The 26,063-nt window shown below is 44.6% G+C and overlaps 1 protein-coding gene across 1 annotated transcript in view; it reads left to right on the top strand.

Moving 5' to 3' along the window:
* Nucleotides 1–2,477: 2,477 nt before the first annotated feature.
* The window catches only part of INSC (INSC spindle orientation adaptor protein), a 129,417-nt gene continuing 105,831 nt past the window's right edge, over nucleotides 2,478–26,063 (top strand). Inside the window, exon 1 of the mRNA XM_008150999.3 lies at nucleotides 2,478–2,576. Coding sequence (XP_008149221.2) covers nucleotides 2,478–2,576 — 99 coding nt within the window. The remainder of the gene's footprint in view (nucleotides 2,577–26,063) is intronic.

Below are 26,063 nucleotides of genomic sequence, written 5' to 3' on the forward strand. Positions count from 1 at the left end.
AGGTCATCAGGTATTTTTGTGCAGGTTTCTCATCTTGATGACCTTTTCTGAGCGGGTGGGGACAGAGTGGACACCATCTCTTACTTGACTTGAGATGTGCTGAGTCAGAGAGAGCCATCACAGAACCCAGGGGAGACCCGCCAACACACAGCAGGGCTGAGGCAGAAGCTGGGAAGCTGGCGGTCGGGGAGGGGAAAGTACAAACTACTGGCAGGAGTGTAAAGTCTTTCTTTAGGGACCTTTCAGAAGAAACCATTTAGTTTTGGGCTAGAATAATCTCTGACTTCCTCTTGTGCTCTAAAGTAGTGGTTCTCAAAGTGTGATCCCCAGACCAGTAGCATCTGCACCACCTGGGAACTTTTTAGAAATGCAAATTCTCAGACTCAGAATGTTCCCCCTCTTAGAGCCATTGCCTGACAACAGGATTCCAGGTCCATTTGTGGGGGGTCAAGAAGTTCTCGCTCAAGAAACCCTTTCTCAGTCCAAATGCGTCACAGGACGGCTATGCTGAGCTTAGGCCACAGAGTGGATGAGCTGTGACTGTAGAAGTGATGGGGGTTCTGGGATGGGGATGGGGGTGGGAAAGCACAAGAGACAAAAGTGATCGCTCTGGATAGGACAGGTCTTTCCAGGTGCTCTCTAGTGGGGATGCTTGTGAGAAGGCCCAGGGCCATCACAGCCTCTGCTTGGAGATGTCCTGCTTAGCATGGAAACTTCAAGCAGTGGACAAGTTCCTGGACTGCTAACTCTTCTCTCTTCTTCTGCAGTTCTCTTAGCGTTCTTGGCTCTGGATTTTGCTGCTTATCCTCCATCATGGCCCTGCCCCATCTTCCCAGCCACTCTGCCTCCCATCAGAGTCTTGCCATCTCTGCATTGTGGTTCCGGCTCCCTTGAGCAGCACATGCTCTGTATTACTAGAAGTTTGGGCTTTCATGCCGTGCTTTATTCTACAGCCCTGTCCAGCCTCATCTGGTCCTGGAGGCCAGAACCCTCCTTGGCCAGCTCCTGGACAGTGCCCAGAGTCTCTGAGGAGCCCCCTACATCAAGCATGTCAAACTCAAAGGCTAACATGGGCCAAATATACAAGGTTTAAGTTTATGTGGACCGCAAAAAAACAAAAGCTTCAATTTTCATAGAAATGTAGGTTTATTTCAATAGAGACATGCTGAATACAAAGGGATGAAATAAATAAGTCATCGTTAACATAAAATCATAGAACATTTTAATAAAAATTAATATTTTTTCTTGAACATTAACTTATTAGACACTAAATAACTGCACAAATTAATAAGCATAATGCAAATAAACCTATTTTTCTTGTTCTCTGAAAGTGAAATATTTTCTGTTGCACACACCAAATAAGTCAGTCCAAGACTAATGATGTGGTAATTGGCTGCTAAATATTCGCTGCTAGTATTAGTGGAGAGAAATGGTGTACCTGCATGTAAGGTGTGTAAGGGAAATGAATGCAACACGATTATAGTAATCAGTCATTAGTGAATGTTATAGTTATTAATAACTAGAGGCCTGGTGCACGAAATTTGTGCATGGGAGCCGGGGAGGGAGGTGTCCCTCAGCCAGGCCTGCACCTTCTCACAATCCGGGACTGCTGGCTCCTAATTGCTCGCCTCCCTGCCTACCTGATCACCCCTAACCCCTCTGCCTGCCTTCCTGATCACCCCTAACCACTCACCTGCCTGATCACCCTTAACAACTTGCCTGCCTGCCTAATCGCCCCTAACCGCTTGCCTGCCTGCCTGATTACCCCTAACTGCCTCTGCCTCAGCCCCTGCCACCGTGGCTTTGTCCGGAATGATGTCTGGAAGTTCGTTCAACTGTCCAGTCTAATTAGCATATTATACTTTTATTATTATAGATGCCTCATGCAAGTTAACTTAGCCTCTTCATGCATCAGTTTCCTGATGTGTAAATTGAAGTAATACCAGAACCTAGTGTTGTGAGGATTAGGGAAGTTGCTATTTGTATTTACTACCTTGCAATAACTATTTGTGGTCATAGTGCCTATTATCTTTCTGTGTATGATGTGTCTGGGCAAGAATCTCTGAGTTTGTAAATGTCTTGTGTGTGTATGTACGTATGTGTATATGTGTGTATCTGTGTTTATATGACCGGGCAGGCCTCCTGTCTCTGGGTGGAGTTTGTTGTTGGCTGAAGCCTGGATTCCGTGAGCCAGCCAGGGCTGGCGCCGGGGATGGAATTTCCATTAAGAATTAAGCAGGACAGCACTATGAAGCCAGGCAGGCCGAGGGGAGGGGATGGAGGGGGATGATGCTCCAACTCTGAGCTTCCTCCAGCAGCCTCAGTTTTGGACTGTCTCAGAGAAGGCCTCTGCTACCTTTGCTTTGAGTTTCAGGCCTTGCTGGGGCCATGGCCCAGAAGGATGGGCAAGGAGAGAGGAGTTGCCCTCATGGGCCTTGGTAGGGAAACTTGGAGTTGCTGCGGCCAAGACTGGAGCCATGAGGCGGCCTCCCGAGAATGGAGAGGCAGCCAGCGAGGAGGGTATAGGCGGCTGGGGCCTATGGGGCCAACAGGAGACAAGGAGGCTGGGCTGTGCAGTACGTATCTGGGAAAGTGGATGTGTGTGTCTCTGTGTGCACTCGCATGTTGTGGGATGCAGGTGGGGAATATTCATATCAAAGGTCCTAAGGGAACATCTAGCAAACCAAGTCTGTTTCTTTCTTGCCCTGAAACCCAGGCACAGAATTTGGTCCTGGAAATAAAAGATCTCTTAGGCTTTTTTTTTTTTTTTTTTGGCTAATATTTATCCTGTTTATGATCTAAACCTCGTTCCATTTCTAGCACACTAAAAATATCTTAGCTTTCTAGGCAATTTTACATTCCTGATCTCATCTTATACTTTCAACAATCCATGAGCTATTATGATCACCAACGTAGCTATGGGAAAACTGAGCTTCAGAGAGGTTAAGTGACTTGTCCAAGGACACACAGCTAGAAAGTAGTAGAGGTAGGACGCAAAGTCAAGTCTCTTTGAGGACAAAGCCCAGACTACTTTTATTACACTACCTAACCTACCAGAAAGGGACTCAGAGAAAAGATTTTGCAAACTCCAGTGTTTATGCCCAGCCATGTGGGTGGCTGGGGCCCAAACTCTGTCCCAGGCTCTGAGATAGCCTTTGTTGAGATAGGAGATGAAGCTACTCTCAGGGAACTTGGTTGGGGTAGTGTAGAATCAGGCTGTCCACAAATGGATGGAGGCCAGGGTCGAAGCTGGCTTGTCCCCGGGGGAAAATGACGTGGGCACCCACAGAGCTTGGGGTCCCCAAGAGCTGAGGCTGTTGAGTTAATATCAGGAGCTGTATTGTGTCCAGGGCAGGAATCAATGGTCATTGTTAGCCAGGGCCTGAAGAGAACAGACGACTGAGATGGGACCTTGGAGTGGTCATTGTGTTATGGAGATGGAGCCAGCCTCCCTCTCCCTGGACACATAGTGGGGACACATGGACATAGTTTGCGCACGAGGGATTTAGGTTAGCTGCCAAGTGAACTTCCTGCCAATGAGAGGGCTCAAATTTGGGAAGAAGGCCCAAGGGAGGCTAGGGGCTGCCTCTCCTTGGTTGTCCCTAAGGGTGGGTAGAGACCCCCCCACCCCAGCGTCCTCCTCCCCCCATTCTTGGCAGAGTGGAGGGAGTTGGACGGAGTGACCTTGAAGCTTCCTTCCAGTTCAAGAATGCAACATTCCTGAGCTTTTGGGTAGGAATCAGCCATCTGACACAAGAAGTCCGGAGAAGTTTGATGAGCCCCAAGTTAGAAGGAGTCTCTGTCATTTTTGGCAGGTCTGTGATCTGGAGGCCGGTGTTCTTCTGTGGGACTGAGGCTCCAAAGGGAAGCACCTGTGGTGAATAAACCAAGTCGCATTCCAGGCATTGGGGACTGCTCAAAGTTTGGCGGCTCCTCCGCGGAGCCTGTGAACCGCACCCACACCCCTCCTTATTTTGTTTCAGCTCCAAGGGAAACAATCACAGCGCATTCCCTTCCTTCTCCAGATGTTGGCATGAGGGGCGCATGTGGGCACCCCCGCCCGGCCGGCTCTCTGAGGCTCCCGGGCGCTTACCCGCGGTGACTCCCGCCCAGCCCGGGGTGAGCCAGGTCTCTAATTAGACGTGACCGCGTCCCCATTCCAGTGCTCCCCACCGAGGGCCCAGAGCGACGTCTCCAAAATAGCCTCGCAGCAGCGGGGCTGGGACTCCAGGCAGCGGAGGCTGCCGCGGGACGGAGGCTTGGCAGGGAGCGCGCTGTTGTTGAAGGACCTGCAGCGGCCCCGGGAGGCGTGGGGCGGGCGGGGGCGCGGGGCAGCGGGCGGCCCCCGGGGGCTGGGCCGGCCCAGCGCAGCCACTTGCGCGCGGCCTCTGGAGCCCCAGCTGCGCGCCGCCACCGCTGGCCGCTGTGCGCACCCCTCTAGCCCGCCAAGTTCCTCCGAGTAAGTAGACGCACTGCTGGCTGGATTCAGGGGCCGGCGCTGGACCCGCCAGCAGAGTTGGGGACAGAGCATGTTTGCGACTATTTGGACAGTAGGTCTAAGTGTGTCAGTGATGCCAATGGTTGGGAGTGTGTGTGGGCCGCTGTGCTAGCATGTGGAACTTTCTAACATTGTCCCATATGAGTGTGGGTGGCGGAGTTGTCAGTGTGTGTAGAGACTGGCATGTAGGGGACTGGAGTGTGCCCACAGGTGGCCCGTGTCTGTGGCCGGCAGCCCTGTGTGGACCATGTCCGCTGCCCTGGAAGTGCACTCAGGGGTGTGGGAGGAAGGCTCCCTGCGGGCTGAGCGAGTGCAGTGTAGATGGAGAGGTGTGTGTGTGTGTGTGTGTGTGTGTGTGTGTGTGTGTGTGTGTGTGTGAGCCAGGGCTGGCAGGAGCCGGGGGTAAGGAGTGTTATCTGAACTCAGACTTTCTAGGGTGACCTGACTTGTCCCTACCTGGGGTGTCTTTTCTGTGGGTCATCTGGCTTTGGTTTCTCAGGACTAAGCAGGGCAAGAGCTCAGAGCCTTCACCCAACACTACAGGGACCTCAGCTGGCTGGCGGGGGTGGGGGAAACAGCTTGGGGGGACCCCACTGTCACACCAGAAGAGGCAGGAGGAAACGGAGAGGGGATGAGCGGACACAGTCATGCCCACCCGCACACACTCACAGGGCATCCACACCCACATGCACAGCTGCTCATGTGTACAGACATCCCTGCCCACACACTGCAGACTTGCAGTTCCTCTCAGGACATCCATGCAAACATTCACGTACTTCCAATGTGTACAACTGCAGGCAAGGACAAAGAGGCAACAGACACCTACATGTGTAAAACATGCATATACGCAAACATGAATCCCTGGTTAGACCTGCTCTCAGCCTGCAGCCCCCTTTTTAGGCCCCCATTAGCCTATATATGGCACTTTGGGCAATGAGTTCAAGAAACAAGCCAAAACCGGTTTGGCTCAGTGGATAGAGCGTCGGCCTGCGGACTGAAGGGTCCCGGGTTCGATTCCGGTCAGGGGCATGTGCCTTGGTTGCAGGCACATCCCCAGTAGGGGTTGTGCAAGAGGCAGCTGATCGATGTCTCTCTATCATCGATGTTTCTAACTCTCTATCCCTCTCTCTTACTCTCTGTAAAAAAAAAAAATCAATAAAATATATTTAAAAGAAAAAAGAAACAGACCTTGGTAGGGAATATCTTTTTTAAAAAAAATATATATTTTATTGATTTTTACAGAGAGGAAGGGAGAAGGATAGAGAGTTAGAAACATCAATGAGAGAGAAACATCCATCAGCTGCCTCCTGCACACCTCCTACGGAGGTACATGCCCTTGACCGGAATCGAACCTGGGACCTTTCAGTCCGCAGGCCAATGCTCTATCCACTGAGCCAAACCGGTTAGGGCAGTAGGGAATATCTTAAGTCAGGGGCTTTGGCTGGGGGTCAGGGCAGATGGTGACACAGTGCCTTTGGAGTGCCCTATTTGATCTGGAACTGAGGCTGCCGTGGAGCCTGGGGTCTCAGGGTTTGGGCTTTACAAGTAGCTTTTGCTGTCTTACAAGTGAAAAGGCCATTCTGGCGGGGCTGAGGTGGAGCGCACACCTGTAATTTGCTCCAGGCTCTAGTTTATACTCTGGGTCCCCCTGTAGCAGACAAGCAGTGTGGTCCTTCTGTGTGTGGCTGGGGTCTGAACTGCCCGGTGCCAGGGAGGAGTAGTGAGTTGAGCTGGGCTGATTCCTTCTCTTGTTTGGTTTTAATCAACACTATTTTGAGTCTCCCATATGCAGGTGAGGATGGAAGAGCTGGCCTTTGCTTTGCTCCTTTCTCCTCTCTCTCCCGTTCCTTTACAGAATTTGTTCTCCTTGCCCTCCTTTCCCTGGGGGTTTCCGGGGACACACTAAACAGTGCTCAGAAGAGTAGGTGCCCTCAGATATCAGCTGGTTGTTGTTGTTGTCATTATTATTGCTTCTAGACCTCTCCCATCCTGGCCATTCTCCTATGGACAGCCTTCAGTGAGGCGGTCAGACTAACTGTGCTCCTTCAGTTGGGAAGTTAGAAGATGACATTGGCTTTCTCTTCCTTAGTGTTTAGGGTTCGGTTGGAGGAGTGCCTGAGCTCTCACTCCATCGACTTCCCTAATGCAGGGGAGCAGATGGGCGTCAGCCATTTCCTGAGGGGTTGCACCTGGCCTGGTCCCCGCCTGACCTTGGAGATGGTTAAATAGACAGGCTGTGCTTTGCCTGGTAGCCTTCTTGCAGAGTAAAGATGGGGGTGAGGGGTGGGAGGAGGAATTCCCTAGATCTCTCCTTAGTGAGGGTCCCCAACAACTTTATGACTCCAGAAAGGCTCCCGAAAACTGGAGGAGTCATGGTGACTCAGTCTCAGGCCGCTTCCCCATTCTTTATTTCAGAGAAACAATAAGGAATCAGAGAGCATCAAGGACAACCCCACTAAGTTATCATAGTTCCAGTTTAAAGACGAGAAATCAGACAACAGAGCAACAATAATAACAACCACCATTTGTTGAACCTTTAATAAATGCTTTATTTCATTTACTTTTCATAACAACTTTGTTAGGTCAGTAGTCCTCTACCCCCTTTTTTTCCTGACAAGGAGATTAAGGTTTAGTAAGCTCACGGGATTTCTACAGGTTTGTGTGACTCCTAGGCTGTTGATATAATCTGTGTATTTCCCTTTTTACTCTGGCTGCTACGAAGCTCTTAGTCTATCATATTGCTCCATTCTAGCAACTGTTACTCCAAATCTTGGCTTCGACTTTTAATTTCTGCTTAAACAGCTTTATAGCATTCACATATTTAACTCCCACATCTTTTGTAGAGAGAGATTAGAATAAGTGAATGAACAACCAGCAGTTGAACATTCTCTTGGTCTCTGAGGATGGGAACCATATTGCATGGATTTTTTTTTTTTTTTTGAACATCCCCATTTGCAAATATTTTATCTGGTTTTCAAACCATATGTCTCAGCTTTGGCTTCTGTATCTTGGGACTCCACTTCGTGACCATGTCTTAGAGCTTTTCTTTCTAGCAGCTCTGAGAGATAATGCCCATCTCTGTGCTGGCCCAGACAATGGGGATTGTTGGGAATGAATTGGGCCATTGATAAATGCCCCATGCTCTGAGTGCTTTAGCTGCCAGCTCTTCCCTGACTCAAAAGCGTGAGTGTGTGGGTTCCTGAAGGAGTTTGACCCCTGCCCCAAGCCTGGCCCTGGCTCCATCACCACCCCTTCCTCATGTGACCTCGCCTAGGCCTAGGGCTCTGCTGGGAGGTCTGTGTCTCTTGGACCTCAGCTCTGCCTCCCCCTGGGCCACGCAGTGTCTGATTAGGGATGGCTCTTCTGGAACAGAAGCTTCTTAGGACAAGGAGCTGCCCCCTTACCTGGATCTCTGAGGCCATTGACTCACTTCTTTCTCCTTCCTCATGAGGGGTCTCAAGTCTCCCAAGTGATTCTAACCACATTGCAAATTTGGGGAAACTTTTAACTAATTCACTCCAAGACTGATTCTCTTACCCTACCCAAGGCGAGTAATGTTTGGAAAGGGGAGCAGTGGGGGCAATGTATAGCACTAAAGAGTGCTTAGAAGGACCCTGATGGTGGGTTTTTAGGTATCATGTTGAGATTCTGCTTCTCAGTAAGCAATAGGTCACTCCATACTGGTGGCTGTTGCCCACATTCAAGACTCATCCTTCCAAAAGCATTTGGCTACAAAGTGGGATGGAGGACTCTTTGGTCTGAGGCTCTGGGAATGCCTGGCAGTGGGTGGTGTGCTGGTGGGTTAGTGTGGGCAAGTTGTTTGTTCCTTCTCAGGCAAATGTCATCTCGGAAAGGTAAGACTAAGACTTGATTGCGTCTCTGCCGAGGATTCTGGTTGTTCCCTGGACTTTAATCTTAGCCAAGTAAAAACAGGCTTAAAAATCCAGTAAGATCATATTGGGTGGGGCGGTCAGGAACTTTTGTGGGGAAGTCTCACCCACGGTTACTCACACTTATTTAGTGTCGATTAAGGCCAACCTTTCTGTTAGGTTATTTGCACCTTTCACTTTATGAAACCTCTGGATGAGCCCTGTGAGACGGGTGCTACTTGTCAAGACAGGGAAACTGAAGCACCTGGGGTTAAATGATTTGCTTAGGGTCAGAGCCAGGACTGAATGTCTGCTGATTTTCCCCCCAGTACAAAGGCCGGCCTTAAAAGCAGGGGAATCCGCCCCCGTGGGCCACCTGGAGAAGTTCTAAGGGCCTGGCTTCTCTGACCCAGGACCTGAAGGTCATCAGCATCATTGGCCTTTCCAGCCTGTGCCAGAGACTGCTGGTCTGTGGGAAGCAGGGATGGAGTGGGGAAGGCCTTCTGGGCTGGCAGGGATTTCCCCCTCTCCCACCCCTCCCCTGCCTAGGGGTTGGGCAACACTGGGCTTCTGGGGCTTCACTTCTCCCCTCCCCCCCTCACCTCGGGGCAATCTCTATCCTGGGAATGGAGCCTTTGCCCAGACTGTGCTGCATACAGCCAGCCAGGCCTCCCCTCCCCCAGCTCCAGGGTCCCCTCAGTGCCAAGCCCTGGGGGAGTCCTAGATCCTCTGAAGAACGTCTCTGGGCAGACCAGACTCCGTTTGGCGTGATGCAGTGTCTGTAAGCGTCAGCAGTTTGGCTGGATAATTGTGTATAGTGTTCACTTTCTGCCGGAGAAATGGAGGTTTTGTCTTACAACCCAAATATCCCGGGTTTGGAAACCATGCGAAATGAAGCCTGTGGTCTGGGGGTGTGGGCCATCTTGTGGGCCCGCGTGTGGTGCTGGTTTAAAGGATGCGGTTGAGGATGATTGGCTCAGGCCTCTCACATCCTCCGATGGAGGGTCAGAGGTGGGCCTCCGTATGGCAGTGTGCAGAGAAAAGGGCACGGGCTTTGCAGTCAGATGGATTGGACGTGGAGCCTCAGTTTCCTTGTCTGCAAATGGGGTTCCTTACAATGCAATGGTGATGCTAGAAACAGCAAGTTTATTCGAAGCCGAGAGTCTGACATAGACTAGGCAAACCGCAAATGGCATCTCCTTCCTTATTTTCTCACCCACCTACCTTCTGGGAAAGAACTGATAGACAAGCGATCTGGATTGCAGCTATAGCTCAGCTCTGGGGACACTGTTACCTTATCCTCTCTGAACCTCACTTTCCTTGTGTGTAAAGTAAGGGGAGAACTAATTTCCCGCACTCATCTGTATTTTTTGAAGATAATGAAAGAGACTGAAGTCAGGACTTCCTCCCTTGGAGGATGCAGAAAGTTCAGACACTGGTATGCATGCTGCAAATATTAATTGAGCCCCTGTGATGTGCCAGGACCTGTGCAAAGCACTGGGCTTACAGGTGAGTGGATAATCCCTGTCCTTAAGTAGCAATCAGACCCCTGTGACAAGACAGACTTGTAAACAAAGAGTGGCCGGCCTGTCTGTGGGACATGACCGTGGCAGGTCCTGGAGGTGTTGGTGTATCAGAAGAGGTGGTGTCATCTCCGACTGGGGTAATCAGAGAGGCCTTCCTAGAGGTGAACATTCTTGGTCTGGATCTTGAAACATAATAAGAAGTTGCCAGGAAGATAAGAGAAGGTCATTCTGGGCTCAGAGGCCAGCACATAGTAAGGCACAGAAGTGTTGCCTAGTGTGATAAGCTGGGGGATTGTAAACAGTTAGTATGAATGGAGCTTGTAGTGTGTGCGGTCAGTAGTGAAGAGAAATGAGATAAAAGATGCTACAAAGGGCTTTCAGTGGATGTCAGGCCTGGAAGGCTGTGCTGAGGTGTTTGGACTTTTTTCATGATTGTTATGAGCAGCCACTGGGGTATTTTAAGCAGGTCGTGGTTGGACATGGGCTCAATCAGTCATTCAGCAAACATAAAAACAATACTCTCAACAATAAAGATAAAAAAAACCCCTGAAAATAAAATGAAGAATCCCCTTTAAAAAAACCCTAAAAAACATAAAAACAAACCATTTATATGTTTCTTTTAATTTTGATATCAGACCAAATTGATGAAAATTTGCAAGACTGGTAAGAGAAATCCCTCTTTATCCATATCCCTTAATCACTTATAGAATGTTCCATTTACTTTATTATTTTCATTGCCTTTCTCTCCAATGATTTAAAAATATATCTTTATTTTTTATAAAATTTTTATTTGTTGTTCATTCATTATTATATTTACTGTTTTTATATGTACATATAACTATATATAAAATATTCATAGTTTTGATTAATTGAAGAGTAAATTGGAGATGTGGTGCCTCTTTACCCCTAAATACTCAGTGTGCATTTCCTTAAAAGCATATATTCTTACCACAGCACAATTCTGTCCCAACAATGTCTTTATAGCTCTCCCATCTCCCTCACCCCACTCAGGATCCAATCCACAGATTGCATTTAATTGTCATGTCTCTTTAGTTTCCTTTAATCTAGAGCAAATCTTCTGCTTTAGCTTTCATGACCTTTATGCTTTTGAGTCGTACAGGCCAGTTATTATGTTGAGTGTCCCTCAATTTGGGTTTATCTGATGGTTCTGCATGATTAGATTCAAGCTATGCCTTTTGGGCAGGAATACCACTGAAGTGAGGTTATCATATCAGCAAGCACAGAATGTGGGCATCATCCCAATGCTGGCAAAAGAAGCCTTCATCGCTTGTTTAAGGTGATGCTCACCAGTTTCTCCACCGTGGAATTACTATTTTTCCCTTTGTATTTAACACATAATTTTTGGACAGATACTTTGAGATTATGGAAATATCCTGTTCCTCATCAAAACTTTGCTCACTAATTTTACCATCATTGATACTTTTGGGTCCATAATTTCTTTTGTATTGATTAGTTGGAATTCTAGTGTAAGAAAGAACTTTTCCCCTCCCTCCCTCCCTCCCTTCCTTCCTTCCTTCCTTCCTTCCTTCCTTCCTTCCTTCCTTCCTTCCTTCCTTCCTTCTTTCCTTCCTTCCTTTTTTCTTTCTTTCTCTTTCTCTCCTTCCTTTCTTCCTATAGACTCACATATTCTTAATTTATTTACTCAGTGTATTATAATCAATTAATATATTTTATTTTGATGTTCAAATTGTCCCAGATTTGATAGTGGGAGGCTCTACCAACTGGCCTTTTTTCTTAAAAAGTTTTTTTATTGACTTCAGAGAGGAAGGGAGAGGGAGAGAGAGATAGAAACATCCATGATGAGAATCATGGATTGGCTGCCTTGTGCATGCCCCCTATTGGGGCTTGAGCTCGTAACCCGGGCATGTGCCCCTGACAGGGAATTGAACAGTGACCTCCTGGTTCATAGGTCAATACTCAACCATTGAACCACACTGGGGGAGTCCTAGATCCTCTGAAGACAGAGGCTTGGCCTGTTTCTCTTGACTCGTTCCCATGATTTTCTAAGCACTTGCTTACTATCTGCTATAGCAGGATGTCCCAGGCTCATTTTATTGTTTCCTTGCTCCAGCCCTGGAATTAGCCATAGATCCAAGAAGCCCTGGGTCCTTTTCATGGAGAATGGTATTTAGAAACCAAGCTCTGGGGCTACATGTGTTTCTTGTTTTGGGTGTACCATTGCTTCTATGCCCTCTTAGCAAATGGAGCTGGTCATATATGTATATGTCCATATTTATTTCTATAATAAAACCACAACTCATTATTATATGTTTTCAGAAAGTAAAAACCCCAAGAGACTGAGATAGAGAGTAATAGGATAAAGGTACTTTAGATTGGGTAGTCAGAAAGGGCTTCTTGGAGAAGGCGACATTTAGAAAGACCTACAGTGTGGAATGGATGGATTGGAACGAGAAAGAGCCTGGAGATTATTGTAATTATCCAGGAGATAATTATAAGGGCCTGAATTAAGACAGAATGGAGAGGAACTAGAATCAGGTGTCTGATTGAATACAGAAAGTCAGGGAGACAATGGATTCAAGGAGACTTCCAGATCCACGTTTCAAAGGCCTCTCAAACTCAGCATGTCCAAACAGAATTTCTGCATTGTCCCTCAGCACTATCCTATTCATATGTGCTCCTCCTCGGGTATTTCATTTCTCACTGAATGGCTTTTTCATTTAAGCAGCTTCAAAAGTCAGAGAGAGATGGTGATCATCCTCAACACCTCTATCCCTCAAAAGCCCATATTCAATCCATCACCAAATCTGATCAATGTTCTTTCTTTTAAATTTTTCAATTACAGTTGACATTTAATATTATATTAGTTTCAGGTATACATAGTGGTTAGACATTTATATAATTTACTAAGTGGTTTCCCCCATAAGTCTAGTACAGGTTGATGTTCTCTTGTAAATCTTCTCAAATCCATCACTTCTCCATCTTCATCAGCATCACTCTAGTTCAAGGCACCATTTTCATCTTTCTGGGGTACTGCAGGAGTCTCCTAACTGGTCCCCCTATATCCACGCTGCCTCTTTCCAGTTTGTTCTGTACTCTGTGTATTTCAAAGCACAACTTGATCATGTAATTTTCTTCCTTAAAAATGCTTCAAGTGCTTCATATTGATCTTAACTCTTTAGTAAGTCCTGCAAGTGTGTCAGACCTGTGCTATCATTGTGTATATTACCCTTCCCAGCTCTCCCCTGGCTCTCTCTTCATTCACACTGGCCTTGTCTCAGTCCCTTGGGCTTGTAATGTTCCCTCCTGCCATAGGCTTTTGCATTTGTGGTTTCTCTGCCTACAACATTCTTCTTTTATGTTTTTGCTTATGGAATTCCTCCTTATCTCTCAGATCACAGCTCAGTTGTCACTTCTTGACCTCAGTAGTTAGATCAAATCCTATTTTATAAAGCTTTAAAACACCACATTCCTCCTTCAAGGCTTTATTATAGTTGCAAGTTTATATTTATTTGCAATTATCCTATGTAATAAAGAGGTAATATGCATATTAACCATCACTCCAACACACAAGATGGCTGCCCCCATGTGGACACAAAATGGCCACCACAAGATGGCCAGCAGGGGAGGGCAGTTGTGGGCAATGAGGCCAGCAGGGAAGGGCAGTTGGGAGGGACCAGGCCGGTAGAGGAGGACAGTTGGGGGGGACTGGGCCTGTAGAGGAGGGCAGTTGGGGGGGACCAGGCCTGCAGGAGAGGGCAGTTAGGTGCGACCAGGCTGGCAAGGGAGGGAAGTTAGGGGCAATCGGGCCTGCAGGGGAGGGCAGTTAGGTGCAACCAGGCTGGCAAGGGAGGAAAGTTAGGGGTGACTGGGCCAGCAGGGGAGGGCAGTTAGGGGTGACCAGGCCGGCAGGGGCGGGCAGTTAGGGGCAATCGGGCTGGCAGGGGAGCAGTTAGGCATTGATCAGGCTGGCAGGGAAGTGGTTAGGGGGCAATCAGACAGGCAGGCAGGTGAGCGGTTGGGAGCCAGCAGTCCTGGATTGTGAGAGGGATGTCCGACTGCCCGTTTAGACTTGATCCCACTGGGCAGTCGGACATCCCTCGAGGGGTTCCAGATTGGAGAGGGTGCAGGCTGGGTTGAGGGACACCCTCTCCCCCTCCATGAATTTCGTGCACTGGGCCTCTAGTTATGTGATAATTAACGCTCGTTTTTCCTACTTGATATTGAACTCCATGAGGTCTGGGACCATATCTGGTTTTGCTTATTACTTTGTCCTAGCAAGGTAGTATGTTATTGATACATGCCACAGATATTTGTTGGATAAATGAGTGAATGAACTTTTATCAGCTGAGCAATCAGATAAATGGTGGTGCCATTCAGTAGAATAAAAATTTTAAGGGAGTAATAGGAAGATAATTCATTTTAGAACATGTTACTTTTGAGGTGCCTCTCGGACACATGTTTGACCCCCAAAGTGCTTGCCATCTTCTAGGCAAACAAATTAGAATGTCATTCAGGAGCTTTAGGGGGACTGGTGGTAAGTGACATCTAATTCCTGGATGATTCTAAGGAGCTCCCTGAAGGAGATAGCTAAGTTACAGGGCACCCCTGAGCTATGGCTTCTTCACCATCCCCTCGGATTTGTAGAGGTTATAGGAGATCTGAGGGGCCTTCAGTGGTTTTGAATTGGCTCCTTGGCTGCTTGTATGAAGAATCTTTACAAACCCTTATGAAGGCTCCTTGGACCTCGAGAGTTACTTGCATTGCATAATTTCTATCAGTCAGGAGTTGTCAACCTCCTCCCCACCCCTACCCCACCCCACCCAATCTTCATCACTAGACATAAGCCTAAAAAGGAATTCAGAGAAAGGGTCTTAGTAAGCCCAGTGAGCCATTCTTGCAAAAATGCCATTATCAGTAAGACAAATCCTATTCAGTCACTCTGGCTCACTCACTCTTGCATTCCTCATTCACTCATTCAATTACCTATTTTGCCTCAGTCTCTTACCCATTTACCCACCTAGTACCCACCTTTTCATCCACAAACAGGAATTTTTGTTGGATTTATAGTGGGACTCAAGGCTGAGTCACCCTCACACCCCTCTCCCTTATACCTCTTTCATATGGTCCTCCTAACCCAGAGCCCAGGTGAGGAGACTGTTGAGGTGGGGAGATGTCACTGTGCTGATTGAGTGCTAGGCCATGAGTGATTGCAGGGTGTTAACAGGAAGAGAGGGAGACTAGAAGCTGCCACACTGATTGCTCCTCTTATCTTGCCTTTTGCTTTCCTAGCTTCCTGTTCCCTCTTCTAGTGGTGATGAGAGCTGAGGAATTAGGCTCCTTGATCAGATAGGCACAAGGTGGTGGCTGCAGAGGGGCTTGGGGTGCAGGCCCAAAGAGCAAAGAGAAAACAGCTCCCTCTGAGCCCTAGCATGGAAAAAAGGATACGTTTGTTTTCTTCATTTTCTACTAGGATTGCACTTTGAACCCTGTGGAATTTGCAGGGAGGCTGGGGGGAAGGGTGGGAGAATGGGATTTAAAAATGTGGCATTTAGAAACCAGTCAGTAGACTAATGCTGGCCACGTCCCTCCAAAAGGGTTGTCATTTACAAAGAGCCCCATCCCCCAAGAATGCGTGCTGTCCATCTGTCACGACATCAGACAGGCTGGAATGGAGCAGACATAGGACAATGGCATCCACATCAGATAAGAGCATCTTGGAAAATTGCCCAAAGGTGCTAAAGATCTAAGTTACAGACTCATTCCCTCATTCCCTCCCTCCCTCATTCATTCAACAGCTATCTATATAGCACCTACTCTGTGCCATGCATTGTTCTAGGCACTGGAGATACAGCAGTGAGCAAAACTTGTGCCCTTGTAGAATTTGCTTTCTGGTGGGGGAAGACAGACAGTAAACAAGCTGATATACAGCGGTGCTGAGTGCTATAGAGAAATATAAAGAATGGTAAGGGGGTTTCAAGGGTGGGAGAGGGTTTGTACATTTATCCAGGGTCATGAGGGTCTCTCTGATTTGCAGATATTTAAACAGAGACCAGGAGTAAGGGAAAGAGACATCTATGTCGATATTTGGGGCAGTGGGGGGTGGGGGTGGAGGGTGGGAGGAGAGCAATAAAATAGAAGAAAAAAGGCAAAAGTCCTGAGGTTTGAGGAAGAGCATGAAGGCCAGTCAATATAACTGACGAGTGAAATGAGAGTCAAATGAGTTGAGGTCAATGCAAAAATGGGGGCCAGATCATGAAGGCTCTTGCAGGTTATTTGGAGAACTTTGGCTTTTAATTTGAGTAATATGGGTGGACATTGGAGGTTTTGCTTAATGTAGCGTCTTTTTTTTGCTTGACTAGTAGTGCTTTGAAGTTAATTAAAAGAAAACACGCAAGTTACAAAAACAGAAGAGCAACTTACCAAACCTGACCTAACAAGCACCCCTGAAATTTCCCTAAGACCAGGTAGATTTCCTGTACGTTGACCCAACTATCTGGAAGAAAATGACTGAAACTGTCTGCATTTATTACCTGATGTAATGAAGCTTATTTTCATAAAAAATGCTCTGGCTGCTATGAAGGTAATAGATTGTTGAGGGGAGGGGAGAAGATAAGTTAGGAGCCTATTATAGTAATGTAGCTGAGAGATAGTGGCAGATGGAACCAAATTTCACTTATTTATTCATTTACCATCACTTTTTGTTCTACCCATTTCTATGCAACATTGCCTATGTATGACACCCTGCCTGTGTCACTATTCATCCATTCCCTCTGTCCTTCAGTGATCTGTCCAACTATCTTTACTGCCTTTGAACAAATCTTTCCCTGCTACATGTAGAGCATTGTGCCAGATGCTGGTTGATTTGGGCATATTTTCTGGGACTTTGGCCCTAGCAGGGGAGACAATAAGAGAACACCAGTCAGTTACAAAACCTAGTAGTCCCTTGAAGGCACAGGATGAATGGTGTCAGCCCTTTAGTATTCTAGGTGCCCCGTGGTCTGGGGGTCGGAATAAGCTTCCAGAAAGAGGGTGAGTGGGGACAGCAAGCCAGTCTTGAAGAATGGCAGGGAACTTGTCTTGAAGCTTGAATATAAAGGGACATTTTGGGACTACAGGATGGTAATGCCAGAAGAGGTGGGGTGGGCTGGAAGCAGGGTCTTAACAATAGGCTAAAGAGTTCAGACCCGAGTAGAGAGACACTGGGGAAACATAATAGCTATTCAAGATGTTACAATGAGAGCTGTGCTTTAAAAGGCTGAAACTAACATTAGCGCGAAGAGGGATAAGCTTGGAGCAAGGAGGCCAACAAGAAGACAATTGCTCATGTAAGCCGTCTTGGCCTTATTGCCAACAGGGGTCCTGAGTTGGTGGGACTGTTGGGGTGGCCCCCAGTTGCACACTGGGCCAGGATGCAATGACGTGGGAGTCTAATGGCTAGCACATGCAACAAGTTATTTGAGTGGCCGTCATCAGGACAAGCCACACATGTCTCCTGTAAAACTTGAAGCCATCTTTGGGCAAAGAACACACAGCAGCCTGGGTTCTGGGCAGAGCAGAAAGGAGTTGGAGCTGGCCTCTGGTCATGAATGACTCTGCTAGGACCTTCTGGGGAAGGGGGTGGGCTATTGAATCATAGGAATATTAGAGTCAGATTAGGAGCTCATCTAAGCCAGACTTCTCCTCTTACAGAGGGGAAATTGGAATCCCAGCAAAAGGGCATAAATTGTCCAAAGCCAGATAGAGCAGTTGTGGCAGAGAAAGGTTAAGCATCTTATTTGTGCTCATGTTGGAGGAATTACTGTTTTATTTAATCATGTATTTACATATCTCTTTCAATGGAAGAGGAAATTCTAAGGAGAAAATTGTTTTCGTTGTCTACTTCTCTGTCATCTAGCTGGGGCCTGATGCAGAACAGATGCCCTGTTGACCCAGACCAAGGCTGGTGTTAGACTGGTCTCTGAGTGGGCCAGAGGTGGGATCAGAAAGACTGCCTGTGGATGGGGCTAGAGCTCCGACTCCTGATCCCTCATGCAAATAATTTGTTTATACATTTCAGAATATTCATGGCCTGAGCTATGATCATTTCTTTTTTTTTTATTTAATAAATCTTTATTGTTAAGATTATTACAATTGTTCCTCTTTTCCCCCGCCCCATAGCTCCCCTCCACCCAGTTCCTACCCCACCCTCTGCCCTTACCCCACCCCCCGACTGTCCTCATCCATAGGTGTACGATTTTTGTCCAGTCTCTTCCCGCACCCCCACACCCCTTTCCCCCGAAGAATTGTCAGTCCACTCCTTTTCTATGCCCCTGATTCTATTATATTCACCAGTTTATTCTGTTTATCAGATTTTTTATTCACTTGATTTTTAGAATCACTTGTTGATAGATATGTATTTGTTGTTCATAATTTTTATCTTTACCTTTTTCTTTTTCTTCCTCTTCTTAAAGAATACCTTTCAGCATTTCATATAATGCTGGTTTGGTGGTGATGAACTCCTTTAGCTTTTTCTTATCTGGGAAGCTCTTTATCTGACCTTTAATTCTGAATGATAGCTTTGCTGGGTAAGGTACTCTTGGTTGTAGTTTCTTGCTATTCATCACTTTTCTTGCCACTCCCATCTGGCCTGCATAGTTTCTGTTGAGAAATCAGCTGACTATCGTATGGGTGCTCCCTTGAAGGTAACTAACTTTTTCTCTTGCTGCTTTTAATATTCTCTCTTTGTCTTTTGCTCTTGGCATTTTAATTATGATGTGTCTTGGTGTGGTCCTCTTGGGGTTCTGTGTGCTTCCTGGACTTGTAAGTCTATTTCTTTCACCAGGTGGGGGAAGTTTTTTGTCATTATTTCTTCAAATAGATTTTCAGTATCTTACTCTCTCTCTTCTTCTGGCACCCCCATAATTCTGATGTTGGTACGCTTGAAGTTGTCCCAGAGGCTCCTTACATTATCTTCAACTTTTTGGATTTTTTTTTCTTTTTGCTTTACTGGTTGGGTGTTTTTTGCTTCTTTGTATTTCAAATCTTTGACTTGATTCTTGTGATCCTCTAGTCTGCTGTTGGATCTCTGTATATTATTCTTTATTTCAGTCAGTGTATGCTTAATTTCTAGTTGGTCCTTTTTTATATCCTTGAGGGTCTCACTAAATTTATCGGCCTTTTCTAGGAAATTCTTGAAAAACCTTATAACCGTGGTTTTGAACTCTATATCCAGTCGTTTGCTTTCCTCCATTTCTTTCATTTGTGACCTGTTTCTTTGTCTCTGCATTTTGGCTGCTTCCCTGAGTTGATAGAGTGTCTTTGTGTGCTAGGTGTCCTATAGGGCCCAGTGCCTCAGCCTCCCCAATTACCTGAGGTGGACACTCTTAGTGCACCCCTTTGTGGGCTGTGTGCACAGTCTTGTAGTTAAGCCTTGATTGTTGTTGGTATCACTGGGGGGAATTGACCTCCAGGCTAATTGGCTGTGAGTATCAGCTGTGTCTACACTGGGAGAACTTCTGTGCTGGAGACACCCTTATGAGACAAGACTTGCAAAAGCCTCTGTGGTCAGCTTGGATGGGGCGGAGTCTCAGGGTGGAGCAGACAGCATTGACTTCCTGTTAGCCCCGCCCTAAGAGGCCCTGGATCTCAGTGTCCCATGGTAATAGCTGCAAGCACCTCTGAGAGAAAGCCACCCTCGAGTTTCGTCCGCTGCCAGACAGTCCAGTTTTTCCCTGAATGAGTCTGGGTCCCCAGAGTCTCGCCTGGAACTGGAGTTCAGTGCAGTCGGGAGCTTTTGTCTCCTTCCTGCTTGAGAAAGCCAGCCGCATACTCAGTTGCCAGTCCTCTCTGTGCGCGTGTCTCTGTACCTCTGCCTTCTGCAGATCCTCTGAGTCTCAGTGTGCTTTTCTCTTTCCTTCTAGTTGTAGAATTTCCACTCAGCCAGCCTTCCTGTGGTTCTGGATGATGTCCGTTTTGTCTTTTAGTTGTAGTTGTGAAATTGTTGTGCGAGGCAGCAGTTTAGGTGTTTATCTATGCCGCCATCTTGGTTTCCCCCTCTCCCCCATCTCTTTCCTGAGCTATGACCATTTCTACCTCAATTATACTCCCAGCCCTTGGCAAAGGCTCACTAGGAGACATGAAAACAAATGAGTGAAGGAGGCTGTTGCCACAAAGGTGCCTGCTGAGAGGGAGAAGACACAGGGGTGGGTGAGGACTGGCATGTCCTGTACCTGAAGCCACAGCAGGAGATAAAGTCCCTGCCCGGTTTGAGAGAGAAGAGCAGCTCACAGAGGGTTTTACAGCCTCCAGATGAGCACCTGGGATGCATATTTTGAGCTTAAGTCCTATACTTAGTCTGGCCTAAGGCTGAGCCCTCAGGGATCTCATTGGACCCACTTATTTGCTCCCTTGCTGTCCAGATGAGCTGAAGGCTGCTTCTTTAAGAACAGGTCCTGTTCTCTTCCCACTATCATGCAGTGCTCCATGACTTAACAGCAAGTTTTCACATGGAATTGTCTTTTGTCATGTCTCTATCCTTGCATTCAGGATCCTAGTGGGGAGGGCTGAGATGGAGATATTTTCCTGAAAAGTCAGAGGGATTTGGGCTATAGCTCCTGCCCAGCCCAGGGCCCTGGGTCTGTGTCAATACTGGATAGGTAATTGCTTCTCAAGCTCTTTGTCAACATGTTCTGTTTGTCTTGTGCTTTGGAGTTGGCAGAGGGATTTGTAGCATTATGGACTAGGCCAGGTTGTGGACAGAACCTGAGTGAGAGAGAGAGAGAGAGAGAGAGAAGGAGGATTTGGGTTCCAGTCTGGGTTCAGCCACAAATTTACTCTGTGAGTTGGGCAAGTCGTTTGCTCTCTCTGAGCCATAGTTTCCTTGTTATAAACCACAGGATTGGAAAAGAAATTCCTGAGAATTTGTCCTCTGTCTTCCTATAACGTTCTAGGTTCCTTGCTTACATTATGCTAATGGAATTTTGGTTAGGACTTTAACTTGCAGATTTCTGTTTTGGCTAAGGGCTCATTTTTCACTTTGCCTGAAATTCCACCTTGATAGATTCATTTCTTTGGGTCTTTTCAGAGACTATTATTTCCATAGACCATGTTCCCTAACAAAATCCCTCTTATTTTTATGACCTTATATAGGAATACAAAGCAGTGTCATCTCCATTAGTATATTTCAGTCTTTTAAAAAATATATTTTTATTGATTTCAGAGAGGAAGGTAGAGGGAGAGAATTCATTTCTTTTCATCAAGAATCATTGATGGCTGCCTCCTGCATGCCCCCTACTGGGGATTGAGCCCACAACCCGGGCATGTGCCTTAACTAGAAATCTCGAACAGTGACCTCCTGGTTCATAGATCGATGCTCAACCACTGAGCAACACCGGCCGGGCTATATTTCAGTCTTTATAACAACTGTGCCAGGTAATCAAAGATATATCCAGTCTGCATATGAATCACCCTTACATTCCAGGGACAAGTCCCGCTTGATCATTCAAACCGAATTCAAAAAAGCACATTGAAAGGATGATATGCCAAGTCTTCTTAATTAAACTTCCATTTCTCATTTTCAGAAACTTTTCCATCTGCTTGTCCTGGAGATGGGCTGGACTTTTCTCTCTGCAGAAGGGGGCTCTTAGAGCAACCCTGTGAGCAGTTTCTCTCTAGCTCAGACCAGTTAGATCTTTGCTCTGGGCCAAGAGGGAGCCTCAGAGGCAGGAGTCTGTGGCAAGAAGGAGCTCTCCCCTCATACGCCAGACAGGAGCAAAGGTGGGCATCTCCTGCCCCTCACCCAGTTCCCCTTCCCCTTCTGGTTTGGATGTGCACGTGCGTTCTGACTCTGTCTCCCTCTCACTGCCTCTCCTCTGTCATTAAGCAAGTGTCCTCATTTTCTTTGATCTATTTTGGGGCTCACTATTTAATTCTATATGTTTATTCCAGGATCAATATCACGTTGTATTTACTGTTTGAAAATGTCATGTTCTAGCAGGAAAGTCCCCTTAATTTCTTTTCCTTTTTGAGGAATAATTTGTTTATATATTTTAGAATCAACTCATCTGGTTGCAGGAAAAAATCCTGTGGGGATTTGCCTGGGATTATATTGAATCTGCAGATGACATTATTGTGGAATTCACGTTTTCCTGTCTAAATACATGCACTACTTCTTCATTTAATAATATTTTGTAATTTTCTCAATGAGGGACTTGAGCATGTAAAGATCCATTTTTATATACCTTACCTATATGTTTTGCTCTTGTTATTACATCCTCCCCTAAATTTCACTTTATGTTTGTGCTGGTGTCTAGGACTAGACCGTACTTGACTTTTGTATATTCATTTCTAGCCAACTTTCTAAGGCCTTTTATAAGTTAAAATAATTTATTTGTAGATACTTATGGGTTTTCTACATTGACAATGAGCGTGACTTGTTAGGTCATGCTACATGTTTATAAGAATTAAGGGAAGAAACCGTGTCTGGGAAGACATAGCCCCATGGAGACTTGGCTTGCCCAGTGGACTGCAGGTTTGTGCTGGTGGACTCAGGCCCGGGTAGGGTGTGTGGCTCAGTGGGCACAGCTTCACTCACTTCCTTGGTTGTGAGCATTTGTGCCCAGGCAGATGTGGTAGCCCTGTGGAAAATCATATCAACTGCAAATAATGACAATTTTGTTTCTTTTCATTCTTATACATTTAATTTCTTTCTACACCAGCTAAGATCTGCAACACAATAATGAATAGACGTTGGAAGCTGAGCATTTTAATTTTATTTCTGATCTCACAGGAAATGCTTTCAACATGTCATCATTATGTATGTTGTTCTTGTTTCTCTCTCTCTCTCTCTCTCTTTCTGTAAATGCCCTTTAGTCCGTTTAAGGAAGGTCTCTTGTATTCCTAGTTTGCTAAAAGGTTTTGTTATAAATGGCTGTTGAATTTCATAAAATTATTTTTCTTCATCTATAGAAATGATCAAGTGTTTTATTCCTTAGTCTACTAATGTAGCAAGTTTCATTAATCTATTTTCTAATGTTAAAACAGCCATGTATTTTTTAGGCTAACTTATACCCAACTTGGCCATGCTGTACTATCCCTTTCATGTGTAGCTGAATTTTGTTTACTAATATTTTAATATATTTTCATCTATGCTCATACATGAGATTGGCCTATAAAGTTCCTTCTTTGTTTTCTTGCTTAGTTTCAATGTGAAAATTATGTCAGTCTCATAAAATGAATTAAAGTGTTTTTTCTTTTTTCTTATTCCCTGGAAGAGGTTGGGTAAGTTTATTTTTCCTTTGAAAGATAGCAACTTACACTTTGTGCCTGGTGTTTTCTTCTAGGAAGATGTTAAATTACTGCTTAATTTATTCATTGGTTCTAGGTCTATTTCTTCATGAGTCAACTTGGGCAAATTGTCCTTTTCTAGGACTTACCTAGTTTATTTATGATTTCAATGATATTGCATAATATTACTTTATCTCTGCTGTATTTATAGGAATAGACTCCCTTTCACTGTTAAAATTATTGGTTTCCTTTCCTTTTATTCTGATTTAGAAGAGATTTATTTGTATTTTCAAAAACTAAGTTTAATTCTATTGATCATTTCATTTGTGTTTACACTTGTTTTGTTTTTGTTGTGTTTTGCTTAATATTTGCTCCTATCTTATTGTCTTATGCTATTTTCTTTGGAATTATTTTTCTCTTCTTTATGAAATTTCTTATGTTGTTAGAAGTTAGACATTCTAATTTTCAGATTTTCTAATTTATGGCTATAATTTTTGCTATCAATTCTACTCATCTGTATAGGATATTATTTTTATGTGTATTTTCATAATTATTCAGGTTTATTTTCTAATTTCTGTTATAATATCTTCTTTGACCAATTATTTTTATGTTTAAGATATCCAAATGTATGAGGGTATTTATATTGGGGTAGAGATTGCAATCTGTAGAGAACCAATCATTTGAAATTTGTGGAAGCTTGCTTTGAGATGTAGGCACTAGTCATTTAAAAAAAAAAATTCATTAATCCTTGAAAAGAATGTGTAGTTCCAATAAGTTGAATGCAGTGTTCTACTCATAAATATTAAATCTAACTTAACTGTGTCACTCAAATCTCCTATATTCTTACCAATAATTTTTCTGCTTAACCTATTAATTAATGACAAAATGTGTTGATTCTAGATTTATTCATTTATTATTTATTCATTTATTCATCTGTAATTCTAGATTTATTCATTTCTTAAAATTTTATCAGTTTTTACTTTGTACAGATTAAGACTATATTATTGTTATTAGGTACATCCTCATTATTATGTCTTCTTGATGAGCTGAACTTTTTATTTTTATGTAGTGAATCTCTTTATCTTTATAATATTTATTATCTTAAAGTTTGTCTTATATTTTTTTGAATACATTAGCACCAGAATTTTTTAGCTTTAACTTTAAGCTATTTTGCTTTGTGTCTTTTATTTTACAAGATTTCTAATAGCCAGCACATAGCACACTTTTTATCTTCTCTAATGCATGCTTTGTAATCTTTGCTTACAATTGGCTAGGTTAGTTCATCTCCCCTTACTGTGATTACTATTATACATTGATACTCCCGCCTACACACTCATTTCTTTCCTCTTTTGTTTTTTTTCTTTATTACTTATTTCCCCCACACTCCTACATATTTGAAGGTTAATATCTATTTCTTTCTTTATGTATATTCTTTTCGTTGGTTTCCCTAGATATTGCAACCTTAAAAATAAACTAAGGTCCTGACCAGTGTGGCTCAGTTGGTTGAGCATCGGTCCCCAGTAGGGGGCATGCAGGAGGCAGTCAATTGATGTTTTGCTCTCACATCAATGTTTTTTTCTCTCCCTCTCCTTCTCCCTGCCTATCGTTCTAAAAAAATTAAATAAATAAAAACATATTAAAAAATAAAGTTAATTTTCCTCCTCCCAAAGTGAAAGAAATTTAGAACACTTTAACTTACTCTAGTCATCCTCTTCTAAATTTACTTACAATATTTTAGATTTATCTTATTTCCTTATGCCACAAATGAGGTATTATAATTATTTCTTATAATAAAGATTTGTTTGAATTTACTCACATAGTTACATGTAAGTATGTTTAGCATTCTTTCTTATATCTCATACCTTCCATTTGTTTTTCTGCCTGATATAAATCCTTTAGAATTCCCTTTACTGTGGGATTTTTACTTGTTTGAAGAAACCTTTATTTTATCCTTATTCTTGAAAGAGAGTTTCTCTTAGTATAGAATTTTAGGACAATCATTTCTGTAATAAAGTATTTTCTCACTGTCTGCTGACTTTCATCATTGCTATTAAGCAGTCACCTGTTGAACTAATTTCTCTCTTTGGTGTTCTTTAGTCTTGTGAGTTGTCTAAGGTGTGAATATCTATTGTATTTTTCCTGCTTAGGATTCATTGGTATTCTGTATTTTTTAAAATTTAAATTCTTTATTGTTTAAAGTATTACATAAGTCTCCTCCTCCCCCCCACCCCATTGACCTCTCCCTGGCCACTCCCACCCCCTAGCACATGCCCTCACCCCCCTACTATCTGTGTCCATTGGGGTTATGCTCATATGCATGCATACAAGTCCTTTGGTTGACCTCTTACCTTCTCCCTTCCCCCACCCCCCTGCCTTCTGTCTTCCCTCTTAGGTTGGACGGTCTATTCAATGCTTCTATGTCTCTGGCTCTATATTTGTTCATCAGTTTATGTTGTTCATTATATTTCACAAATGAGTGAAATTATGTGATATTTATCTTTCTCTGAATGGCTTAGCATACACTTAGCATAATGCTCTCCAAGTCCATCCATGCTGTTGCAAATGGTAAGAGTTCCTTCTTTTTTATAGCAGTGTAGTATTCCATTGTGTAGATGTACCACCATTTTTTAATCCACTCATCTGTTGATGGGCACTTAGGCTGTTTCCAAATCTTAGCTATTGTAAATGTGCTGTTATGAAATATTCTTTTATACTAGTATATTCTTTCTGATTGGTATTTCTGATTTCTTGGAATATATTCCTAAAAGTTGGATTACTGGGTCAAATGGGAGTTCCATTTTTAATTTTTTGAGGAAACTCCATACTGTTCTCCATAGTGGCTGCACCAGTCTGCATTCCCACCAGCAGTGCACGAGGATTCCTTTTTTTCCCACATCCTTGCCAGCACTTGTCGTTTGTTGATGA

Source organism: Eptesicus fuscus, chromosome 13, assembly GCF_027574615.1.
Source record: "Eptesicus fuscus isolate TK198812 chromosome 13, DD_ASM_mEF_20220401, whole genome shotgun sequence".
In the NCBI taxonomy this organism is placed as follows: Eukaryota; Metazoa; Chordata; class Mammalia; order Chiroptera; family Vespertilionidae; genus Eptesicus; species Eptesicus fuscus.